Source organism: Spermophilus citellus, assembly GCF_964194105.1.
Source record: "Spermophilus citellus genome assembly, chromosome: 8".
Lineage (NCBI taxonomy): Eukaryota > Metazoa > Chordata > Mammalia > Rodentia > Sciuridae > Spermophilus > Spermophilus citellus.
Genome location: NC_138189.1, coordinates 94,621,171 through 94,642,089, shown reverse-complemented (window position 1 = coordinate 94,642,089; position 20,919 = coordinate 94,621,171). Strand labels below are relative to the sequence as shown.

Genomic DNA, 20,919 nt, shown 5'->3' with positions numbered 1-20,919 from the left:
AATTCTTCATTTTTAATTACTTAATGCATAGCAAGATTTATATATTGCAGGAAAAGGAAAAAAAAGCAGTGGCAAGCCTGTGGGGTTACTCTTTTGTCACACTGGCACTAGTTTGGCTTCTTTTGGCTATTCTTATGCCAAGGAGGCAATAAACCCCCTTGAGAGTCATAGAGCTGCACGTGGAGCCCTGACAGTGCAGAGAAGCTTTTATGCCAAAATACAATACACAAAGGGATCATAAACACGTTTGAAAAGGAAGATGACCTCTTTGTCACTTGGAATTAGGCTTTATTGCAAGTTGCTGCCATGGAAACCAGCCCCCAGTTCTCTCTCCCTTTTAAAGGTTCCTGTGTCCATTTTCCATGAACTTTAGCACTTTTATTTGTCTCTACACTAAATAAAACAAGTGAAAGGTTTGGCTCTTTACTCATTGTTTAATGTCCCCAGGTATGCCTCCAGCTACAGAGCAAAAGGGAAAGAAAGGGTGCAAAATGGGGTGCAAATGGACAAAATGAAGAAAAACAAATAGAAGGAGATGATGGAGTCATTAGAAAAGAAGGGGAAATTTGGAAAAACACTAATAATAAAGTCTGCTATACAATCTGATACAAATCCATCAAGCACGTATATACGACTTATTCCATCTTTTAAAGACCAGCTACAGTGCAAACAGCATTCTCTTGGAGATGTGTCCTGGGAAATAACTTTTTGCCTCTTCATTTCTTACATCTTTGGAATTCAATGTGAATTGAGTGCCAAGTAAGTTGAGTCTTGAGTCTTAAGAGTTGCTTCCAAAGTCAAACCCTCAAAGTATGCCTACAGTGGGAAGAATTGTGAATCCAAGGTCCTTTTATTTCTTAAAACACCTGAAGAATCCTCCCCCGTCCCCCACCCCGCTGTCAAGTTGGAGAGTTGCTGGCTGCAGAGGGGAAGGAATGGTTACAGAAGTATTTTTGAGGAACCTCCTCCTTTCCTGCTTCCACCTCCAAGGAGAGGCCACGGGCAGCTCACGCAGGTGATAGCTACCCAGGGTGAAGCCCCTGTGCATAGATGCTCAGGATGGTCCAACCTTTTCACAGGGTGTCGCTAGTTAGTAATCTAAGTTGGCATCCCCCCTCCCCCGCTTTGCGCTCTGAGCAGCTGGAGAAGATGAGAATGCATGCGAAAGCAGACAGAAACACCCCCATCTCCCCTCTCCCGACCTTGGCACCGAGGGCGGGGGGAGTCGTTTGTTGTAGCGCATGCACCATCAGGATACTTTCCCACTCTGTACTCGCGACTCACGCCACCTTGCAGGAAAATAATAGCTCCGGCCTCACTGGCTTTAGTGTTCTGCTTTCCGGATGACTGGATTTCTTTGCTCGCTTCTCCTGTCGGGGACCCTCTGAAACTGGCCCCAAGCTGCGTTCCCAGGGAACTCCCCCCACACACACACACACCCACACACAACCTCAGATTCCACTCGGGGACTAAAGAGCGACTCACTTCAGCGTTCTCCATAAGAGGAACTCCATCCATCCTGGCTGTATAAACCAAACTGGGAAAAGAAAACTGGAAGAGCGGATGGGGGGGGGGGGGGAGAAGAATCGCTCCTGCAGACCTCGCCCCTCCTCGGCCTTGGGGGGACCCCTGCGGGTATCCACTCCGAGCCACGTGGGGCGGCCCCGAGGGAGACGCACCCCACCCCCACCTCAAACGCTTTGGAAAATAAACTGCAGAGAACAATAAACTCTGAAGGACAGGGAGAAGTGGAGGGGGAAGAGAACACTTGTCTTTCACCGCCACCCCCTTTTGGACATTCCTTAAGTTTAATCATTAAAGTGGATCCTTTATAAAGGAGGCAGCAGCTTAAGGCTGCCATTTCTGACAATCTGCCCCACACACTGTCAGTGAAGTGAAAGACCTGGATCTAGCTTTGTTGCTTCGCTACCAATAGCAGACTTGGAGAGACCAAACCTCTGATTTCTGGCCACATCAAAGCACTGATTATGCAAATACCCATTTTTTTAAGAATAAAAGAAAATGGAGGGGGAATTATTTATCACACAATGAACCCCCTGCTGGGGCGGGAAACAATAGATCAGACCAGATAGCCCTTGTAGCCCCAGGCTTGGGGGTAGGCGGGAGGGACGGGTGATGGAGCCCTCACGTTTTATTGGTCTAACCTAATTTCACTAATTCTCTTTTCACACATTTCTTTTGCTGATTCGGAGGCCGGGACTTTCACGCTCCCAGGAGCGCCCTGCACTGGTGCGATTCAAGGGCTGCCCGCTTTATTTAATTAATACATTCAAAGCTCGTCTGGGAGCCCGAGGGGGTGGAGAGAGACCAGGGCCGAGGGTGAGGAGACGGCGCTTTTAACTGGTTCCAGGTGTTGGTGCCCAGAAGTCACAACCTGCCCAAGGCTGTGCAATGCAGGAGGTGTGTACCCGGCGGGTACAGTCGCCTCAGTTCCCCACCTTGCCTGTCGCAAGGTGCCTTTAGCAGCCCCGAGACCCTGCAAAGCCAACCGGCGAGTGAGCATGGCCTTAGGCCCAGAAGACTTTCCTAGGCCATGGGAGTAGACTTTGGGAAGGACTGACTGGGCCCTCGATACCTCGTGTCCAAGGCTGCCCGGGTTCTTCCTGTGACCTCTCCTCCGCCGGTGCACTAGGGACCGCGGAGGCCTCAGTCACGTCTTTCGCCTCCAGTGGGGTCTGGGCCCCGCTCCCAAGGCTGGCCTCAGGGTTGGCAGCGGGCTTCTCTGCTTTTCTTCCCTCCTTTTTGGCCTGAACTGGCTGTATTTAAAATCTGATGAAGGAAAACGAGCCATAACAAAGCCTGGGCACTTAGAACACATCAATATAACCAACGCCGGGTCCCTGGTGACGCTAAATCCACGCTCCAATGAGCACAGGACCAACCCTTGCCTCTAGGCGCTCAGCCAAATGCGCCCTAGATCACCCACTGGCGCTGGAAAGATCTATCAACTCTGGTAGTGTGAATTATCATCAGAAGAAAATCTCTCATCAAAGAGCCACCAGAGACAGAATGGTGTACTCAGAGGCCCAATGGTCAAAACGTGGGGAGGGAAATGTATAAAATAGAAAAGCGAAATTGTTCCCTATTGCAGAAGATTTGGTTTCTACCCTGTAATTGTACTCATTCCTACCGAAAGGCTTAAAGGACCATTGGGCCTCAGCCCATTAGGCTGAGGAGGTTCTGGGGGGTTGGGGAGAACTCCCAGGGCTAAGTGAGCAGTCGGTTCATTCTTAACTGCTGAAGATGATTAGATACCATAAAAACAATTGCACTAATTTAGTGTAAAATGAAGTGCAGTTAGATGGACAAGGGAAAACCTGTAGATTGATCTCAGATGTAGACAAAACCCCTGGCGTGTATGACATGCTTCTGGTGTGTATGAGGATCTGCAAGTTCTGGCTTTGAAAAGGTAGACAAGCCTCTGGTCTTGGAAAAACTGAGTAGAGATGGCTACCAGATGCTGCTAAACTGGGGGTTGAGTCATTAGCTGTATTACACTTAGTCAAAGCTAAGATTATTGGGTCATCTACCCATCCCTGCCTCTCCAACTAAGTCATTAAGATCACCTGTTTATAGGTTGACCTCACCAACTGGAGAGTATTTCCATGGCTGGAAAACTAACTGCCCCCAGGATCTGCCCCAACAGACTTGTGCCATGAATTGTTTCATGAGCAAGTTTCCAGAGGAAGCACAATATTTCATCATAAGTATATTAATGGAACAGGCGTGGCTTGGCATCAAAACTGATGTTTTCAAACTTTCTTAAGTCATTTGCTTGCTTGACTTGGATTTTTTAAACACTTAAAACATAAATGTGAATAACAGAAATATCACTTTCTCCCCATAACAGATGATTTATTGTTGGCTGAGAGTAAGCCTATCTTTAAATTAGAAGGGATTTTTCAACAGGTTCCTCTTAGTAAGAAAACTAAACAAAAACCTTGAGTTGTTTCTTCCTTTGATAAAAATGGAATCATTAAAATATGAAACACTGAATATTTTCCCTATGGATGGAAAGAAGGAGCAATCCCAGATAGATATCTCAGGAAAAAAATATCATTGCTTTATGCAGAGGAGTGGAGGATTTCGCTCAAAGCAGAAGTAGATCTTCATGGGTAGTTGAGTACCTTGAGCTACCATCACTTTTTTTAATAATATGTTTTTGTTTTGTTTTGTTTTTTAAGCTGTCGGTTTCATAGATACCCTCCCCCAAGCAACCTAATCCTAGAATTGTACTCAATCCTAGAATGTGGTCCACTTTAACTTGGTCATTTTTAAACCAAGGTCAACCAAAGGTCATTCATTTCTGCATTGGAGATTAAGATGAAAGTTACATCATTTTTGCTTCCTCCTTTAAGAAGTTTTGAATACGTAATTACTTGGACAAATATTAGGGAGCAGAGCTATTTCTTTCAGATGTATTCTTTTTATTCAAGCTCACTCTTTCCTCCACCCCAGGAGTTTGTTTTTTTCACACCAACTAGCTTGTTAAAATAGCTAATGCAAAATCAACTTCCAATAATGAATTTATTTGTTCCATTGTGGATAATAGAGCTGGAAGTGGGATGCTTAAGCATCATTTTCCAATCAGTACAGTTTACAAATGAAAACTGAAGCCAAAAGAAGAGTAAGAGCCAAATTTCTACACTCTCCACCAAGAAATTTCAACTTCATTATTTTTTAAAGCCAAGATTCTGAACTGTGGGGGGGGTTATTATGACTTAATTATCATTCAAGTTCTTCTCTGCCCTTTTTTGCTCACTTTGTTCAGAAATCGATTTCTTATAAAGTTTGTGTTTGTATTGGGAGTAAGGAATAATGTTATTTCAGCTTCTCATAATTTCTTAGTGAAACACCACACCAAACATTGCCAACAAATACAAGTACTATATTCAATTAACATGGGGAGAAATTCAGGAGGAAAAAAAACACAACTTATTCTATATCTAAAAGTCACATAAGCCAGAGAAAGTTAGAATATAATACACAAAACTTATGAAAATTAGATACTTTATTTATAGTTTAATCACAAGAACAATTTTCTTGTTCTTCAAGATGTAAATACATACTAGAATAAACTCTGTAGAATATACAAAAAATACATACTTTTCCCATGAAATTTTTCTTTATAATAAATAGAAGAGAACACGTGTGTGGCTGATTCAGATAATGCTCCGTGTCTGCTTAGGTTTTCAGACTGTTGATTTATTTCTAATCTCTTGAAAGAATGGAGGAGTTCCTTCTCCGCTAAAAGGTCGAGATAAATAATGCATGAAGCAATCCTCCCTCCCGATTTTTTCCCTTTTCCTCCACATTTTTGCTTTTGATAGAGAGTTCAGCCTAAATTTCCACGCTTGCATTCAATCATTACAAAGCCTACAAATTATACAATGACTTCTAACCTGGCCTTCTAACAAAACAAGTTTTTCCCCCCTTATAAATCATAAGAGACAGATGGCAAAATGGGGAAGAAAAAGGAAAGAGAAGAACGGAACAATAGGCATTGTGACGAATCTGGGAAAAAGAACAAAGTGCACATCAGAAAGGGAAAGTTTGGTTTGACAGGTGAAATTCCCACAGCCTGCAGACAGCAATGGGAATAAAGCAGATGCCAGCCATTGCAAATCTGTGGATAATATTATTACCGATAAAATCATTCAGATGCTAAGATCCATGTCTTTCTACTCGACATTAACATCTCTATGTGGAAGCAAAGGTGAAGAGATCACAGGAACCAGTTGCATTCCCCTTGGGAGATTCACACGAACTGCATCGAGTTGCCCCTCTGGCGTTTCCGAGAGAGGGGAGGAGCGTCATTCCTCTCTACAAATTCGTTAGATATGCCACCCTCATCTCTTCACAGCGTCCTTTCAGTCTCAGGAAGCGCCCCCAAACGCCACTATCCTCTTTGACTCATCATACCTTCAATAAATCAGAACCCGACTGAACGAAGTTAACCCCAAAGCCTAGGAATGCAACAACCAACCGAGAAATCACAACGGCTACATCTGCTCTAAGTGAGGTGATTTCCAGGGAGTGAAAAATAGGGGCAAGGAAGAAATGGGAGGAGGGCTTGGTTGGAACCAGGAAAGAGAACCCACTATGACCCTGGCGTGGGAAGCAGAGATGGCAGCTCTAGATACAATCCCTGGCTATGGGGAGGTGAGGTGCATAGCGGTGCTTGTCGGGAGGTGGGGGCTGCCAATAGTCCATGTCTGACCCTGTGGGGCTGGCGGGAGATAAAGTGCAGCTGTAAGGAGAAGTGGAATTGGAGGACGAAGAAGAGGACGGTGCGGGGCTGTTGGTGCAACTCCATGTGGAAGAGGGCGATGGGCTGTCTCCGCTGCTGCTCAGAGCGGCGCTAGCGCCTCCGGGACTAAGCAGCACCGCCTCGGAGAAGAGCGCCCCCGGCAGGCCCCCGCCCCCGCCCCCGCAGTGGTCTGCCAGGCGTAGGGTCTCGGTGAGCGCCCAGATATAGTTGTGAGCGAAGCGTAGCGTCTCGATCTTGGTGAGCTTGGCGTCCTCGGGGAACGTGGGGAGCACCTCGCGCAACGCATCCAACGCCGCGTTGAGATTGTGCATGCGGTTGCGCTCGCGGTTGTTGGCCTTCAGTCTGCGGGTCTTCTTGATTCGCTGCACAGTCTCGGCAGTTTTGGCGCCGCGGGAGACTGCCCGTGATCGGGAGGGGCGCCGCTTGCACTCGTGTACCAAACCCAGCAGCCGCGCGGGCCTGCAGCCCTCGGCACCCGCCGCTGAGTTGCCCCGCGCCCCCTGCCCAGCCTCGGCCCCAAGCTGCAGACGCGCCCCTCCCGACGCGCCCAGCTCCTCCTCCTCCTCCTCAGCGCTGGACGACAACGGGGTCAGAGAGGCTGAGGCTGGGGAAGCCGAGCCGAGCAGCACCAGCACGTCCTCCTCCTCCTTCAATTCCAAGGTCTCGGATTTGACGAACATCCTACCTAAGAAAGCAGGAAAGGAGGAAAAGGCAAATGAGATGTATACATACAAACGGACACGTTCTCCCTGTCACTGGTGCGTGCCGGGTAGGCGCACCCGCAATGACAGGCTCCGAAAGGCTCAAAGGAGAAACATAATTGGGGGAGGAAACCTAATCAGTGCTCTTCCCGACCCAAGTAGGAACTGCAGCCTTAGCAACAGAAATACTGCGGGGAGTAGAGGGCGTGCAGGCGTGGTTCGACCAAGTGGAGGAAACAGCCTGCGAAGTTGGAAGCCACGGCGTGGATACTTACCTAGTTGGTTCTAATGTGCCGCAGCGTAACTATTACTTTGGCGTATGCCTGGAATCTCCCCGCACTCGGGAGCAACGCTGTGTCCTTCTCTACGCTGGAAAGAAGCGGGCCTGGCGCTACTGTGGCGCGGCTCTGCAGGGGACCTCTCTGACGCGCGAGTTTGCCAAGAGCCCCGGCGGCGGCGGCAGCCCGCCCGGGTCTCGTGTGTTGTGGTGGTGGTGCGTGTCTGTCTGTCAGTCAGTCCCTGGCCGCGCGGCTCTTGGCACGCGACTTCCAGGCACTCCAGTTAAAGCGAAGCGGCTTGTGGTTCAGTGGCTGCGTGTCTGGCACACGACTCTCCTTAAAACCCCTTATATACCACCCAGAAAACAATCAGATCTGCCCCCGGGCCCCCACCTCACCGTACCCTCCCCCCTTAGCCGTCTCCTCCTCCCTCCTGTCCTGACCCCCCTTATCCCCCGCTTTTCCCTTCCCGGCTTATTCTTTTCATTGCATTATCATCATTCATTTCTTTCTCTTTCTTTAGCCCCTTCCCCTCCTCCCCCGGCCCTGCCATCCATCCTCCTCCTCCCACCTCCCCCGCCTCTCCTTCCCCCCTTTATCTAATCAGCATAAAATGGTTCTAAAACTCCTGTTGGAGCTCCAGGCTGCATCCCGAGCTGCCGAAGCCGCGGCGGCGGCACCGGCTCAAGCTGCGGCTGTTGTCGCGGCCGCTGTCCATTGTGATTGGTGGCTCGCGCTCGGCTGGAGCGTGCCGCTAATTTATTAATGAATGGAGGTCGCGAGGCGCAGCTGGCCAATCAGGGCGCCCCGGACTCCGGGAGGCCTTCGAGCCACGCGCACCGGAGCCCGCTCCCTTTCAGCAGCTCATTAGGGGCCCGAGCTCTGGGGGCTGATGGGGGGACCCGGGGTACCACCCCCGCCCCTGTCTCGCGACCGCCACAGCTACCCCCCGCCCCAACGCGCGCGCACACGCATCCCACCCAGCGCTGCTCGGCCTTCTAGCTCGCAGGCGATGGGAGCCGAGGAATTAGTTAATGGGGGTCAGAATCCTGGGGAAAGCAGTTAGCCTTGTGGTGCTGCCGGGAATCTCTTGGCAAAGCCTCTTAGGGGCTGTATCAAATGATCCACGATTTTTTAAACACATTCATTTTGCTAGGAAAGGAAAGGGATACGGATGACAAGCTGTGGGCACTTTGTGAGCAAGGAGTTTGGGGTCCAGATAAACTGGAGTGGGAGGGTGACGTGAGAGGACATTGGGAATTCACAGAGGCATCTCCTAGAAGGGAAGATGTAGTTGGAGCATTTGATCAGCATTTAGAGAATGCAAGAATCAAGAGCACTCATGTTAGAACTGAAAGTGGCTTCTTTCACCTGAAGCACACTGAGGCTCCTGTCATTAACATAGTTTTTTTTTTTTTTTCTTGAGTGGGGAGAAGGTTAACCTCGGTTTAGAGAGAGGCGGGTAAGTAAAGGAGGCTTCCTGCGTGGGTGGCAGCCAGCAGAACAGGAGGAGTGGCGAGCTGTTGCTCCTGCAAGCGAAGAGGCTGCGCTGACATTTCTGTGACCTCTGGTCCGCGCTGGGGGGCGTTGTAGGGACATGAGGCCCTTCCTCCCAATTCTCCCTCTTTTCAATGAGAAAAAAGAGCTGAAGGGCTACTGGACTTAGGAGGAAACTTGTTCTAAATTACACTTAGCCCTCCCCTATTTCCCCTAACTCAGGCCCACCCTCTTGTCACCGTGGCTGATTTTTCTTAGAGGCAGAACCAGAGACCTCTTAAATGTGCGTTGGAGCCAGTTTTACTTAGCAGTTACACGAGTGGCGGGATAGATCTGGACTCCAATAAACTATAGAGTCATCTCTTGAGATCCCTTTTGCAAATTAAGTTTATAGGAGGGGAAGCTGGAGTGTTAGAAGTCCAAGAAAGGCAAAAGAATATTATTTTCTGGTATCTGTCTCCCTGGACTTGTAGAGCTTGAAAATAAGTTGTGTTTCAGTGAGTTTTTATTGTTTTTGCCGTGGTCTTCTCTTGTTTAATGTTTCTGCAGGGAAGTAATGAGCAAGATTGGAAGGCACAAAGTGCAGAACATGAAAATTAGAATCTTGTGAAAAAGACAGACTTCTGTCTTGAAATTGTTTGAAAACTATAATAATTTTCAACTTGCTCTTTCATATTGATGTTTTCAATTCCTCCTCTTTTAAAACAAATTGCCTAAATTTAAAAGCATTATTTTCTCAGTCCCTCCTTAAATCCTTTTGGAATAGCTTGATTTCATTTGTTATAAGTGCTCAAATGAAAAGGAAGACACATTTAGTCTCCTTGGCATACAACATCTGCCTCTCTCAGGTTTCGGGAACCTACACAATCAGAACTTCATAAAGACATTTGATCAAGCAAAAGATAGGTCAGTAGTGAAAGATGGCAGAATTGTTTTACTTAGTTGCATGTACACATGAGCATTGTTTTATAGGCAATGATCACTGATCCCAAACAAACAAATACTCTTCTCAAAGCCCTCCTAAAAGAAAATTGACCAAGGGTGTGGTCTTGTCTAGCCAAATAAGAATTGAAGGAACTTGTTGGAGTGAATGCAGGGTTTTTGTTTGTGAATTTGAATGAAATAAAGGATGAGAAAGCTAGTTTCTGAGGAAATGATCAAAGACTGCTAAAAATAAATACTGGGATAGTGGGCGGACCCATGGTGTGACAGTCTTTGGATATCTACATCTCTCCACAGGGGCTGCCTGCAAGGAGAGACAAGCCAATAGATTAATGCAATAGAAAACAAAGGAAGGTTTTCTTTAGTATCAGTAGAAACATATCTCTTTGGACAGGTTGCTTTCGAATTTTGATTTATCTAGGAAGTGCTAGGTTGATTTAATGACAAAATATTAAGAACAGAAAGAGCAGAACTGGAATCCAGTTAAGTAGAGACTTTAAAGGGAAGCCTCGGGAGATTTGTATAACCCCAAATAACAATGAGATCAAACTGGTTCTAATGCTTAGTGCTAGTGAAACATCCAGTGGGTTTCTTTAGTTGATTGTTAACTGTATTTGGGTGCCTGACTCCTCAGCTTATATATTCTCCTGGGATTTTATGTTTTCATGATTCACTAAAAGGGCACATGCTTTCCTTTGACAAAATTCACCTTCCCCGCCATGTGTGAGAAATTAATAAAGCATATATGAGGGGCTGGGGTTGTGGTTCAGTGGTAGAACGCACATCTGGCAGGTGTGAGGCACTGGGTTCAATTCTCAGCACTGCATATTAATTAATTAATTAATTAAAGGTCCATTGACAAACTAAATATATATTTTTAAATAATGCATATATGAATGTATGCTGTACAGATGTTTAGAAATAGGAAAATAGTATTAAGATAAACTGTACATTTCCTATTCTGGAAGTTTCCTTTAAAAGAAAACAGTATTCCAATACTGTAAATAACAAACAAACACAACAACAACAACAAAAACCCTTAGGGCTTTGTATGTATTCAAATATTGGTATAAACCAATCTCTAAATCATTTAGATACAAAGATATTATATTTCATAGAATTTTTTGTAAATAACGGCTTCTTTGGATATGTGCACTGGAGTACTTTAGATTACTGTGGAAAGTACAGATGTAAAAAAGTCACCTTCAATATCATCGTGGAACTCTTCTGTGTTTATGCTGCAGCTTTCAAGAGAGCTGCCTCCCTCTTGATACTGGAACACTTCGGGAAACATGTACCACTATGCAAAATGCATAAGAAAAGAAAAGAAGCACAAGGACAAACTAATACCGTTCATGCAATCCAGAGACCAACCTTCCAGACTCAGTTGCCTAGCTAGCGGAATTCTATTTGTTCAGCATTTTGCTCAGTTTTACTTGCAGTGGTTGGGGGAAAGATTTCGATTTGTACTCAGCTTTGCGAAGACGTGACCAACACCAAATATCCTTAGCTGGATCCTTCTAGCACTCTTTTAACTTAAATAAATTCAAGAGGCACTTGTGTGGTCTAAAAGATTGTCCAGATGAAACGAGGCTGAAATGTTATGTGAAGTGGGAGGAGAGAGCGTGAATAGCATCAGCGAGGATGGTGACCGAGGGCCGCTCCTGTCCATTGCGTGAACTGTCCTAAAGGGTCAAACTGTTCATCTTCAGCCCCTCTTTTCAGTATGCAATCCTACTTTAAGAGAACAAAAGCTCAAAGCAGGCGGTTATCAAGAAATGGGAGCACAATGATTTAAACTCATCCCCTAGCCTTAGAAAGAAAGGGGAGGCGAGTTCGTGTAGCAAGAGAAAAGTGAAGTAAGAGGAGGGGTGAGGGGGTGGAGATCTTTAGAAAGTCTTTGTTGCTTCTAAGAAGCTTGAACTTTAAGACGACCCAAAAGCCCTAAAGTTTAGGATAGGTGTTACTGTGGGGCCATAGGCTACATCCCATCCACACTTCGACCTCACAAGTCGCAAAAGAGGCCAACTGGTCCTAGCCTTGCTGTTGCAGGTGAATGTCTGGGAGCATCCAAGAGGGCGCCCTATCTCCGAAGGACAACAGCAAAGTTTTGGTTGTCTTTCCAGGATACAAGAAAAGAGTATGTCTGTTTAAAGAAGGGCTGACTGACGTTCCTGCTCAGCGGGAGTTCATAACCTAAATCCTTATCCTCCGGATGATCTTTCAGAAAGGCGCAAATATGGCGAGAAAGTTCTCCCCTAGACACTAGAAACGCAGTTTCCAGAGCAGGGGTGGCTGGGGTGGGAACAGCCTCCCCTGTTTCTCCATAGAGTACTCCTTGCGATTTGGGGTTCCTTATTCGTGATGTTAGAACTGGAAGCAAACGTGATTTCGGATTTTGGGGAAGCTCCAAGGAACCAAGGAAACTAATATAAACTAGCGCCCAGAGGCCGCTACTACTTGGAACTCTTGGTCTCACCCTCGTTTTTACCCATGGATCCTGTCCGGGGAGGATTCGGCGTGGACTGAATTCTGGAGAGATAGATCCCGGGTAGATCCCTACGCTAGCCCTTCGGCTGGTTGATATTCCCAGCATGGAAGGAATCAGCTAGCGGAGACTGAGGTTAGGCAAGATCATCTCCCAGGCCCAGAGCCCTATTCCGGAGACCACTGACTCAAACCGCACAACAAGTTCTGGTGTCCCAAGACAAACATGCAGGGACTCGGGCTTGACACCAAGGTCGGCTTGATAGCAGGATCTGCCCGGCAGGTGCTGGGAGGCTCCCTGCTTTCTTCATTGACCTACTTTCTCCCTTGCCCCTACTGCGACCAGCTACCCCAAGCGCCCTTCTTTACCTCTAAGGAAAGAAATCATTGTAGATTATGCCAACCTGGACTAGCTTCCTCATTGTTCTCCTCAGGTGAGGTTTGGAAAAGAACAGCCAGGTGCGTGAGTGGGAAGCTGGGGGCCCACTAAGGAGGGAACCTCCTCTCCAAGCCTCTGTGCCTGCAAAAAGGGACATTGGCTATCCAGGGGAAAGTGCAAGAAAGAGAGCACTAATCGCTGAACCAGGAGACAAACACGATTACCAGCCCCGAGCCTTGAGTCAGAAAGTCTCATAGACTTTAAGATGTTAATCCCCAGCATAATCCTTCCTTTGGCGTGTAGGAATAGTGCAACCACAAGAGTTGTTTTGTTATTTATATTGGCGTTTAATAAAACTCAGCCAGTGGTGAATGGGCTGCCCACTCTCCAATGGTAATTAATTCCCTATTTCAGTGACCCAATTGTCCTGGGACAGAGCGGTGGGCCCGTCCCGGTGCCCCGATCCCCCTTTGTGCGGATACACTGCCCTCGTGCTTCAACAGCTATGGAAACTCATTCTTTTGATGTCATTCAAGGAGTTTTCCTTGGGCATCTTCTAAACTTCAAGGACCCTTTTCTTTCTCCGTTTCATGAAAAGCAGTGCGGGCTTGACCACCTCTGTAGAATTTAATGATTTGGTGAAAGGGCCCTTTGGGGTTTGTGTAAGGAGTTAGACAGAGAGAAAGAAAATTTGGCAGCCTGCTCCCTCCCAGGGTCTGTCCCGAACCCGAAAAACACAAAACTTATTCAGAGAAATGGATAAAGATCTTGAAAGCTGATTTCCCCCTCTCCTCTCCCCACTAAAAACAAAAACAAAAAACAACACTGAATTCTTTCCTGGAAATAAACGAATTGTTGTTTCTCACTGGTATGTCAAAGGGCTGAGATTGAGGTAAATTCGAATCTTTAACAGAGAAACTTTCTTAGTCTATACCTTTCAGAAATGAAATATCAGTTTATTACTTTAACTTATTCTTTGACTCATCCCTCCTTCCTGCCCTTAAAGGAGCACCCAGTGCGTGCCAAGTATTGTACCAACCCCGGAAACACTGCACACAACACAGGCGCGATTACTACCCGCATACAGCTTACATTCAAATAAATCGACAGAAAAAAACAAGACATCAGAAAACGAAGTGTTATGTAGACAATAAAAGAATGTAATTCAATACAGTGAGACAGGAGAGGGCAAGGATGCAGTTCCCCCCCACACACACACACACACACTCACACACCTGCCCCAAGGGATCCACAGGTCCTTTAGAATGCAAAGCATTCAAGGTCGATCCTTGAAGCCGAGTTATTCTTTCTTGAATCCCCTTCCACCCCGCCCAGTATTTCTTAAGCGCCTACTAGGTGCGAGGGGCCTTGCCAGGCTCACAGTACTCGCTTCCAGCGAACCACACTGCTGTGCCCTCCTCGGTTGTCAGTCATAACCTTGTGATAATGCGATTGCTGATATTACCCTGGGCGGAGGAGCTAGGGCTGGGTCTCCCGGCCGGGAGGGGGCGGCCGCGGCGCGTCGGGCAGCGCTCCTTGCACAAGCAGCTCTTCTATGTCTTTATACGCACTTCCAAAAAAACTTCGCAAGTCACAGAAACAATTCAGAATTCAACTAAGAAAATACAGAGTGAACCATATGGCCTGGGTGGCTCGAGTCGGCTGCATTTTCCTCCAGACAAAGAAGGGATTGAGAGTTGAAGGAAAGGAGAAAAAAAAACCAACTTTCCGGCTGATGAAGCTGTTGTCTGGAGGCAATGATCCCAAATCTGAAGGCTTTATTCCGGCTCCGACGGAGACGTGATATGTCATATGATTAGCATCTTTCATATTTACAAGAGTGGTATGGGCTGCCAGTCTTGAGAGAAAGGCGAGAGAAAGAAGGGGGCATATGCTGAAATGGATTTAGCATTTGAAAGAGAGAAAGGAGATCGGATAAATACACTTAAACGAGGATTTAGTTTTACTCCTGTTGAGTTCTAATGGATTGTTGATTGAGATTTTAGGGGCCTGGAACCGAGGTGTCAGCAGTAATTTAAAGAAGGTATTCATTCAGTCCCGGGCGCCTCTTTTCTGCATTTCCCCCGCCGCCCCTCCCACCCCTCACTCATTTACGCCTTCGAGCAGTACCAGGGCGGAGACAGCTTTTAACACAAAACACAAAACACGGTCTTACGCTAGGGCGGTGACCAGGGGAGCTCGAGCGCGAGGGGTTTGGAAGAGACACCCCTTGCAGCTGGGTGCGCTTCTAGGGTCGCTCTCCCTTCCTGGCATACCTGAGTGTTTTGTGGACGTGCCGCGGGTCCAGGACTGGGAGCGCCAGAGGGTACCAGCCTTCTAAGTAAAGTGAGGTCCTGGCGCCCCCTGGCGGGGTGCGGCGAGGCCAGGGATCCACCGGGAAACTCCTTGGCCCGCAGTCAGCAAACACCACGGTGGGCTTGGCAGCGCTTCGCAGACCCTCCCTCCCGCAGCCTTCACCTGCGGCTCCAGTTACAAACTCGCAGTGCCCAGCTGCTCCCTGACTTACAGATTCAAAAGCGTTGATTGTGAGCGCCTTAGAGCCGAAATGAACACACAAAACATCTCTAGTGGTTCTGATTGCAGCCAAGTTTGAGAACAACTGGATTTAGTCCTCAAGACTTCTGAGAATTTCGCAGTTCTGCTAGAAGTGACGCCAGGAACCAATAGGCTGGGGAAAAGACGGGCTCCAGGCCGTGAACAGGGGCCATATAACTTATCTGAGTAGTATGTGTTGTATGTATGCACCCTGAGCCTCGTTCCAGATTCATCTTCGATATTTGCTCCTCCCCTGGTTCATTTTTATTCTCTTCCGGATTGTATTTGATGTTTATTCCCAGCTAGGTGCCATGTGTATAAAATGTGGGGGTCGGTGAGGAACACAACTCACTTGCCTTAGGCCTCACTCCTGTATCGAGGCACCCAAATTCCTATCTGCCCCCCATTGTCATTTCCTTTCCAAATGTACTTGTCCTTAACTTTGTCAGAGAAATTATTGTGCTTTCCCAAGGGTCAAAGATAGTAAGTACAAGGACGTAAGTTAGCATTTTACCTGTGAGTCAGAACGAATTCAAGTTGCCCACTTTATCAACAGTACAGACAAACGAATAATAAATATTTCAGTAAATACTGTAGTCAGTATACCTTAGTGCCATTGATACCATAACATAAATGTCATGATGACTTCAAAATCACATTTGACAGACGTTTATTTTTTTTGCATTTTGTAATGCTTAGTATGAGCCCAATTTGTTAGATAACATTAATATCTGAATGATTACACAGACATATAAGCACCCACATCCTGGAGACAAAATTATTTATAGTGGTCATCATTTTGGCATTGGGTAGTGGTAATTAAAATTTTTAATCAGACACTGTATTTAAAATGCTGACCTTGGGTGTTTTGGGGGGAGGGGGCAGATCTTTCTCAAAGATTGGAAGGAAATTACAGATCAGGGATGTCTGAACTGTGTGAATTATTCCCCACAACTCATCCCCAGTTAAAATTAAGGCCCCAGGATTTGGATCATTTATTGTCACAGAGGATACTGGAATCTTAAAACAACCATTTAAAACTTGGTCTTGAACTATCTATGTCAACATTGTTTACAGAAACAATAAAGAGGGTAGAAACACACAGTGCTGATTTCAGTATTTTATTAAATGAAAATTCCTAGGACTGAAAAGAGAAAGTTCCTTTATGCTATTATTTTCTGTCTTCTGGATAGATCACATCTGTTTACAAAGTTGAGCCCAAATGGCAGGATTTGGGTGGATTTCTAAAGAAAAGATTTTTACCAATGTCTCAGAGTAGTACACTTGCTAACAGGAAATCCTTTGGGTCTAATCTTTCTTCCTGGCCTGACCTAGCAATGATAAAAAAAAAAAAAAAAAATTTAAAATAAAAATAAATAAAACTTTGCTCCTCTTTCTTTCTGTGCTTGAAAAGGTAGCACTTATAGCTACTATTTTAAAATAATCAGGATCCAGAGAATAAATAATTCTGAGTTTGGTTTTCTTGTGTTTTCAGGTTTTGGGCTTTCTCTGCAACAGGAGCCATCTTTACCCTAGAGGAGGCCACTGTGGATTTCTTAGATGCATTTTTATAACACCCAATCACCACACTGAAAGTTTGTTGTGTTATTGTCCATGCATGAGACAGCAGGACTGAGAATCAGAGAAAGGAAAGGATTTGCAAGAGGATAATGGCATTCTTTTCAGCAAATTCTCTTTTTCTCTGGGGTTTTTTATTTTTATTTTTTTGAGGATTCAAGAGTTCATTTTCTCTTGAAGGAAGGAAAACACTAACCTCATAATGCAAGATCTTACTGGAAAATCAAGAGATTTTTTTTAAAGTTCTTCATGGTAAAAGTCCACTATACGTATTCTGAAAAAAATAACAGGCAAGGAATAAAAATAAATAAATAAAACTCTATGTCAATATTATCCCACCCCCAAACTCCTATTAATGTCCTAATTAGAACACAGTTCTTCCCCACCCCTCTCTGGGAAGAATACAATGTGCCACTAAAAATTAGAGAAAAAAGGGAGTTTTGTTATTTGCATGAATCCGGGACTTCTAGCCTTGTCCTAATGACTCCTCAAGTCCTTCAAATTATTTGAGTTATGTTGTATTTAAGACCAATGAGATTTCTCAGGAAATGAGTGATACAAGGTGTAAGGCAGTTGCTTTAGGACTAAGGACAAGTTTCTCGAAATAAATTGCTATCTATTCCCAAAGAATCACATGGTATTTTGGTTTTTCCTCTGTATCTTCCTTTGTATCTCAATGTATCATAAAGCTGGGGCATCAATAATGCATATTTTTTCCATATTAATTCTTGGAAGAAATTCATTTGTTCAAAATATGCTAATTTAAAAACAGTGTCTCATTGAGATAACAACCTTCTCCTTCCCTCCCATCCCAAAAGCTCAAAGTGCTTTTTTTCTCCCTCACAAAATAGAAATGAAATAAGTCACATGAAATTTTTAAATAATAAAACTAAAAACATATGGATGCAGTCTCATTAAAGTCAATAGTGTATTTCTTGGCTTCTTGCATTTGGCCAAGAATATTTAGATAGTTATTTCAATCACAATTTTCTGGCAATTGAGGTTTCTCTCTAATTTGATATGGACGAAGAAATACATCTGTAACTACAGAACATAATGACTTTTCTTTAATCATCACAGTAATTTGTTAAGTGGTGAAAACTCAACCAAAATTTAGGACAGAGTTGTATTTATGGAGATGAGGATGGTAACTTTTTTCTCTTCCTCCCCTTCATCAATTAATATTGATAGGACAGTGCTTCGTTTATCGCTGTGTCATGCCTGTATCATATCAACATCATTGTCCTCTAAAGGGATGATTTCTTTTGAAAATTTCCTCCACTTAGTCTTTCCTTATATTTGAGATTATATACAGTAGCTTATTTCATTTGCTCTTCACATAAATCTCAGGGGCAACATTTTTGTCATTACCATTTTCACAAATAAAGAAATTTTTGCCCAAGAGCATCCTAAGGGGACAAGACAGAAATTGCAGTCTGGACTAGTCATGCTGTGTACCTAGGCTTAACAATTCCAACCTTGTACCCTTCCCTGGAGTAATGTGTTTACCCATCTGAAAAGTGAGACCCTTTTGTGCCCCATCAGTGTAGACTGTGGCTATTGTTATTATGCTGTTATATAAAGATGTATAAACAGATCTTGCTATATATTCCTTATGTTTTTATTTCTTATACAACCTCGACAACAAAATCTACAAACTAAGCCTAAAGGCAATTCCATCCAAATTAGTATCAACTTGATGTGATAGATAATATTATTTTCTAATGGCCTAAAGACATGACATAAATTTCATATAACTTGCTGCTGTGAAGTTCAATTTTAGGTAACTTTAGTATGACACCAAGTATTATGTGATATGCCCACCAATTTTCTCTTTTGAATATATCAAGGAATCTTTGTATAGTGTTGGTTGGCTGTCATTAAGTGTTGACAAATAATGTATGTATCGGGTGATTAAAGTACTCCTTGAAGCCAACATGATTAGAAACAAATCTAAGCAGGGTGCTAAAATTCCATGTTTCCAGTGACTACAGAGAATAGCTCCCATTTATGACTGTCCTTAGCTCCATAAGCTCCACAGCAGAGCTGGGGCCCACCCTATGAACTGATGGTTGTTCAAGTCCTTGAGTCCTTCAAGACATTCAATGATATATATATCTCCATGCAGAATGAATACAGATGAATACAGATACCTGTAAAATGAACTAGAATGGAAGAGATTGCTAATGGCCCTGTACTAGGCATTTTCTCCTTCTTCTACAGTAACAGGATCCCCCCACTTTTAGCTGGGCACATACAAGGCTGACCAGAATAAAGACTGCATTTCTCACTTTCTTTGAAGGTAGGGGCAGTCAGTGCAACCCAGTAAGATGCAAATAGAAGTGGCATAAGCAACTTCTGTCCTTCAGTGAAGGGCTATGCCTGCCATATTCCCTTTCCCTCCACCCTGCTGCTTGGAATATGGATATGAACTCTGCATCCCCAGATGGTGTCAGTTCTCCATTGCTTACTTTCAAATAAGTATGCCTAAAAGAAAGAGATTTTACTTGTTTAAGTCACCTCACAATGGAATCAAACACCCACACTCATGAAATGTAACAAAGACAAGGAGATCTTTTTGCTTCTGTCCCAATCTTGTTTTGATTCCTAGATAGTCACAAGTGGCAATCTTGGTAATAGAAGGTAAATAGGAACATCTTAAGTAGTCACTCATAATTCTAGATTGGACATCCAGTATACCTAGCAGATTGTATAACCAGAAAGGAGTTCTGGAGTAAATCAGTTGGGTTTTTTTTGTTTGTTTGTTTGTTTGTTTGTTTGTTTGTTTTTTAGAGAGAGAGAGAGAGAGAGAGAGAGAGAATTTTTAAATAGAGAGAGAGAGAGAGAGAGAGAGAGAGAGAGAGAATTTTTAATATTTATTTTTCAGTTCTCGGCGGACACACATCTTTGTTGGTATGTGGTGCTGAGGATCGAACCCGGGCCGCACGCATGCCAGGCGAGCGCGCTACGGCTTGAGCCACATCCCCAGCCCCCAAGGAGTAAATCAGTTTAATGACCACTAATAACAATCTTTCTATCTTTTCATCATGTGAGATAAAATTTAAATGGTTAGTTGATTGAATATGGAATCAAAAGGAGGCAAAGATAACATTTCCCCATTAGAGGCACAATGTTGGAAATGAGTATAGTTGAATTTTTAGAAGAATAATGGATATAGTGACATTATGTTTTGTCTTTTTAGCTGAGTCATAATTTATGTAAAATAATTCAATTTTTATGCTCCAGTTTTTATGTAAAGTTCTGTGAGTTTGGGCAATTGTCTGCAGAATTACAACCACTACCACAATCAAGATATAAAACAGGTTTATCACCTCAAAATATTCCCCCATGCTCCTTTGTCAACAGTCCCCCTAATCCCTGGCAACCACTGATCTGCTTTCTATACTTATAATTTTGCTTTATCCATACTTTCATGCAAATAGAATTAGACAGTATATAACCCTTAGTTTACTGATATTATTTTCATGAATGAACTTTGATAGTTGCAGTTTCCAGAGAATTTTCCCATTCAACTAAATGGCTGGACTTAGGCATGTTTTGTGTATTAAAAAAAAAAAACACTTTTGTTTTCTCAATCTATCCCCATTCTCCCTGACAACAACAATTGTCCAGACTCCTTACTTTGACCAGTTGGAAGCAATGAAGGGACACTGAAAGGCAAGAGGTTGGTAGATGCCAACTTTGAGCTTCAGAGCAGTGTTTCTGGTAATGGCTGAATCTTCTTCATGTTCCAGCTCTAGCTGTACAACTAATCCACGCTACCTTCCTGCCAGATTGCTTCCAGCGGCTCACACTCAACAAACCCAACACTGGAACTCTAGGTCCTTCTTTTGCTTTGCTTTGATTAATCTCTGTGTTGCTTCATTGTTCTGCTTGGCTTTTTCAGTTCTCACAATATCTTTGTAATTAGTTCTCCCTTAAGTTCTTCTATTGGATTTCCTGGCTTGGACTGTATGTTCCCCCCTGACTGATGGATTTGATTTTAATTAAACTTAAAAATTAGAATTTTGCCTGATTCTTATTTAAATTGTTCATTAAGTTCAACCTTAACAGTACTTACTACTTAATAAATTAGAAGGGCCCTCTAATTGTACAAATGAATATAATAATGTGGTATTTCTCATTCAGATTTGTACTTAACAAAATAAAGGCAATTTGCAATTTCCAAAAGATATGCATTCATTCAAG

The 20,919-nt window shown here is 44.3% G+C and overlaps 1 protein-coding gene across 1 annotated transcript; it reads right to left on the bottom strand.

Moving 5' to 3' along the window:
* Positions 1-6,156: 6,156 nt before the first annotated feature.
* On the bottom strand, positions 6,157-6,972 carry NEUROG2 (neurogenin 2; the record flags this gene model as incomplete). The annotated part of the gene is made up of 1 exon (XM_081304660.1): positions 6,157-6,972. The coding sequence occupies one exon, from the start codon at positions 6,970-6,972 to the stop codon at positions 6,157-6,159; it is 816 nt and encodes a 271-aa protein (XP_081160786.1).
* Between the last annotated feature and the right edge of the window lie 13,947 nt (positions 6,973-20,919).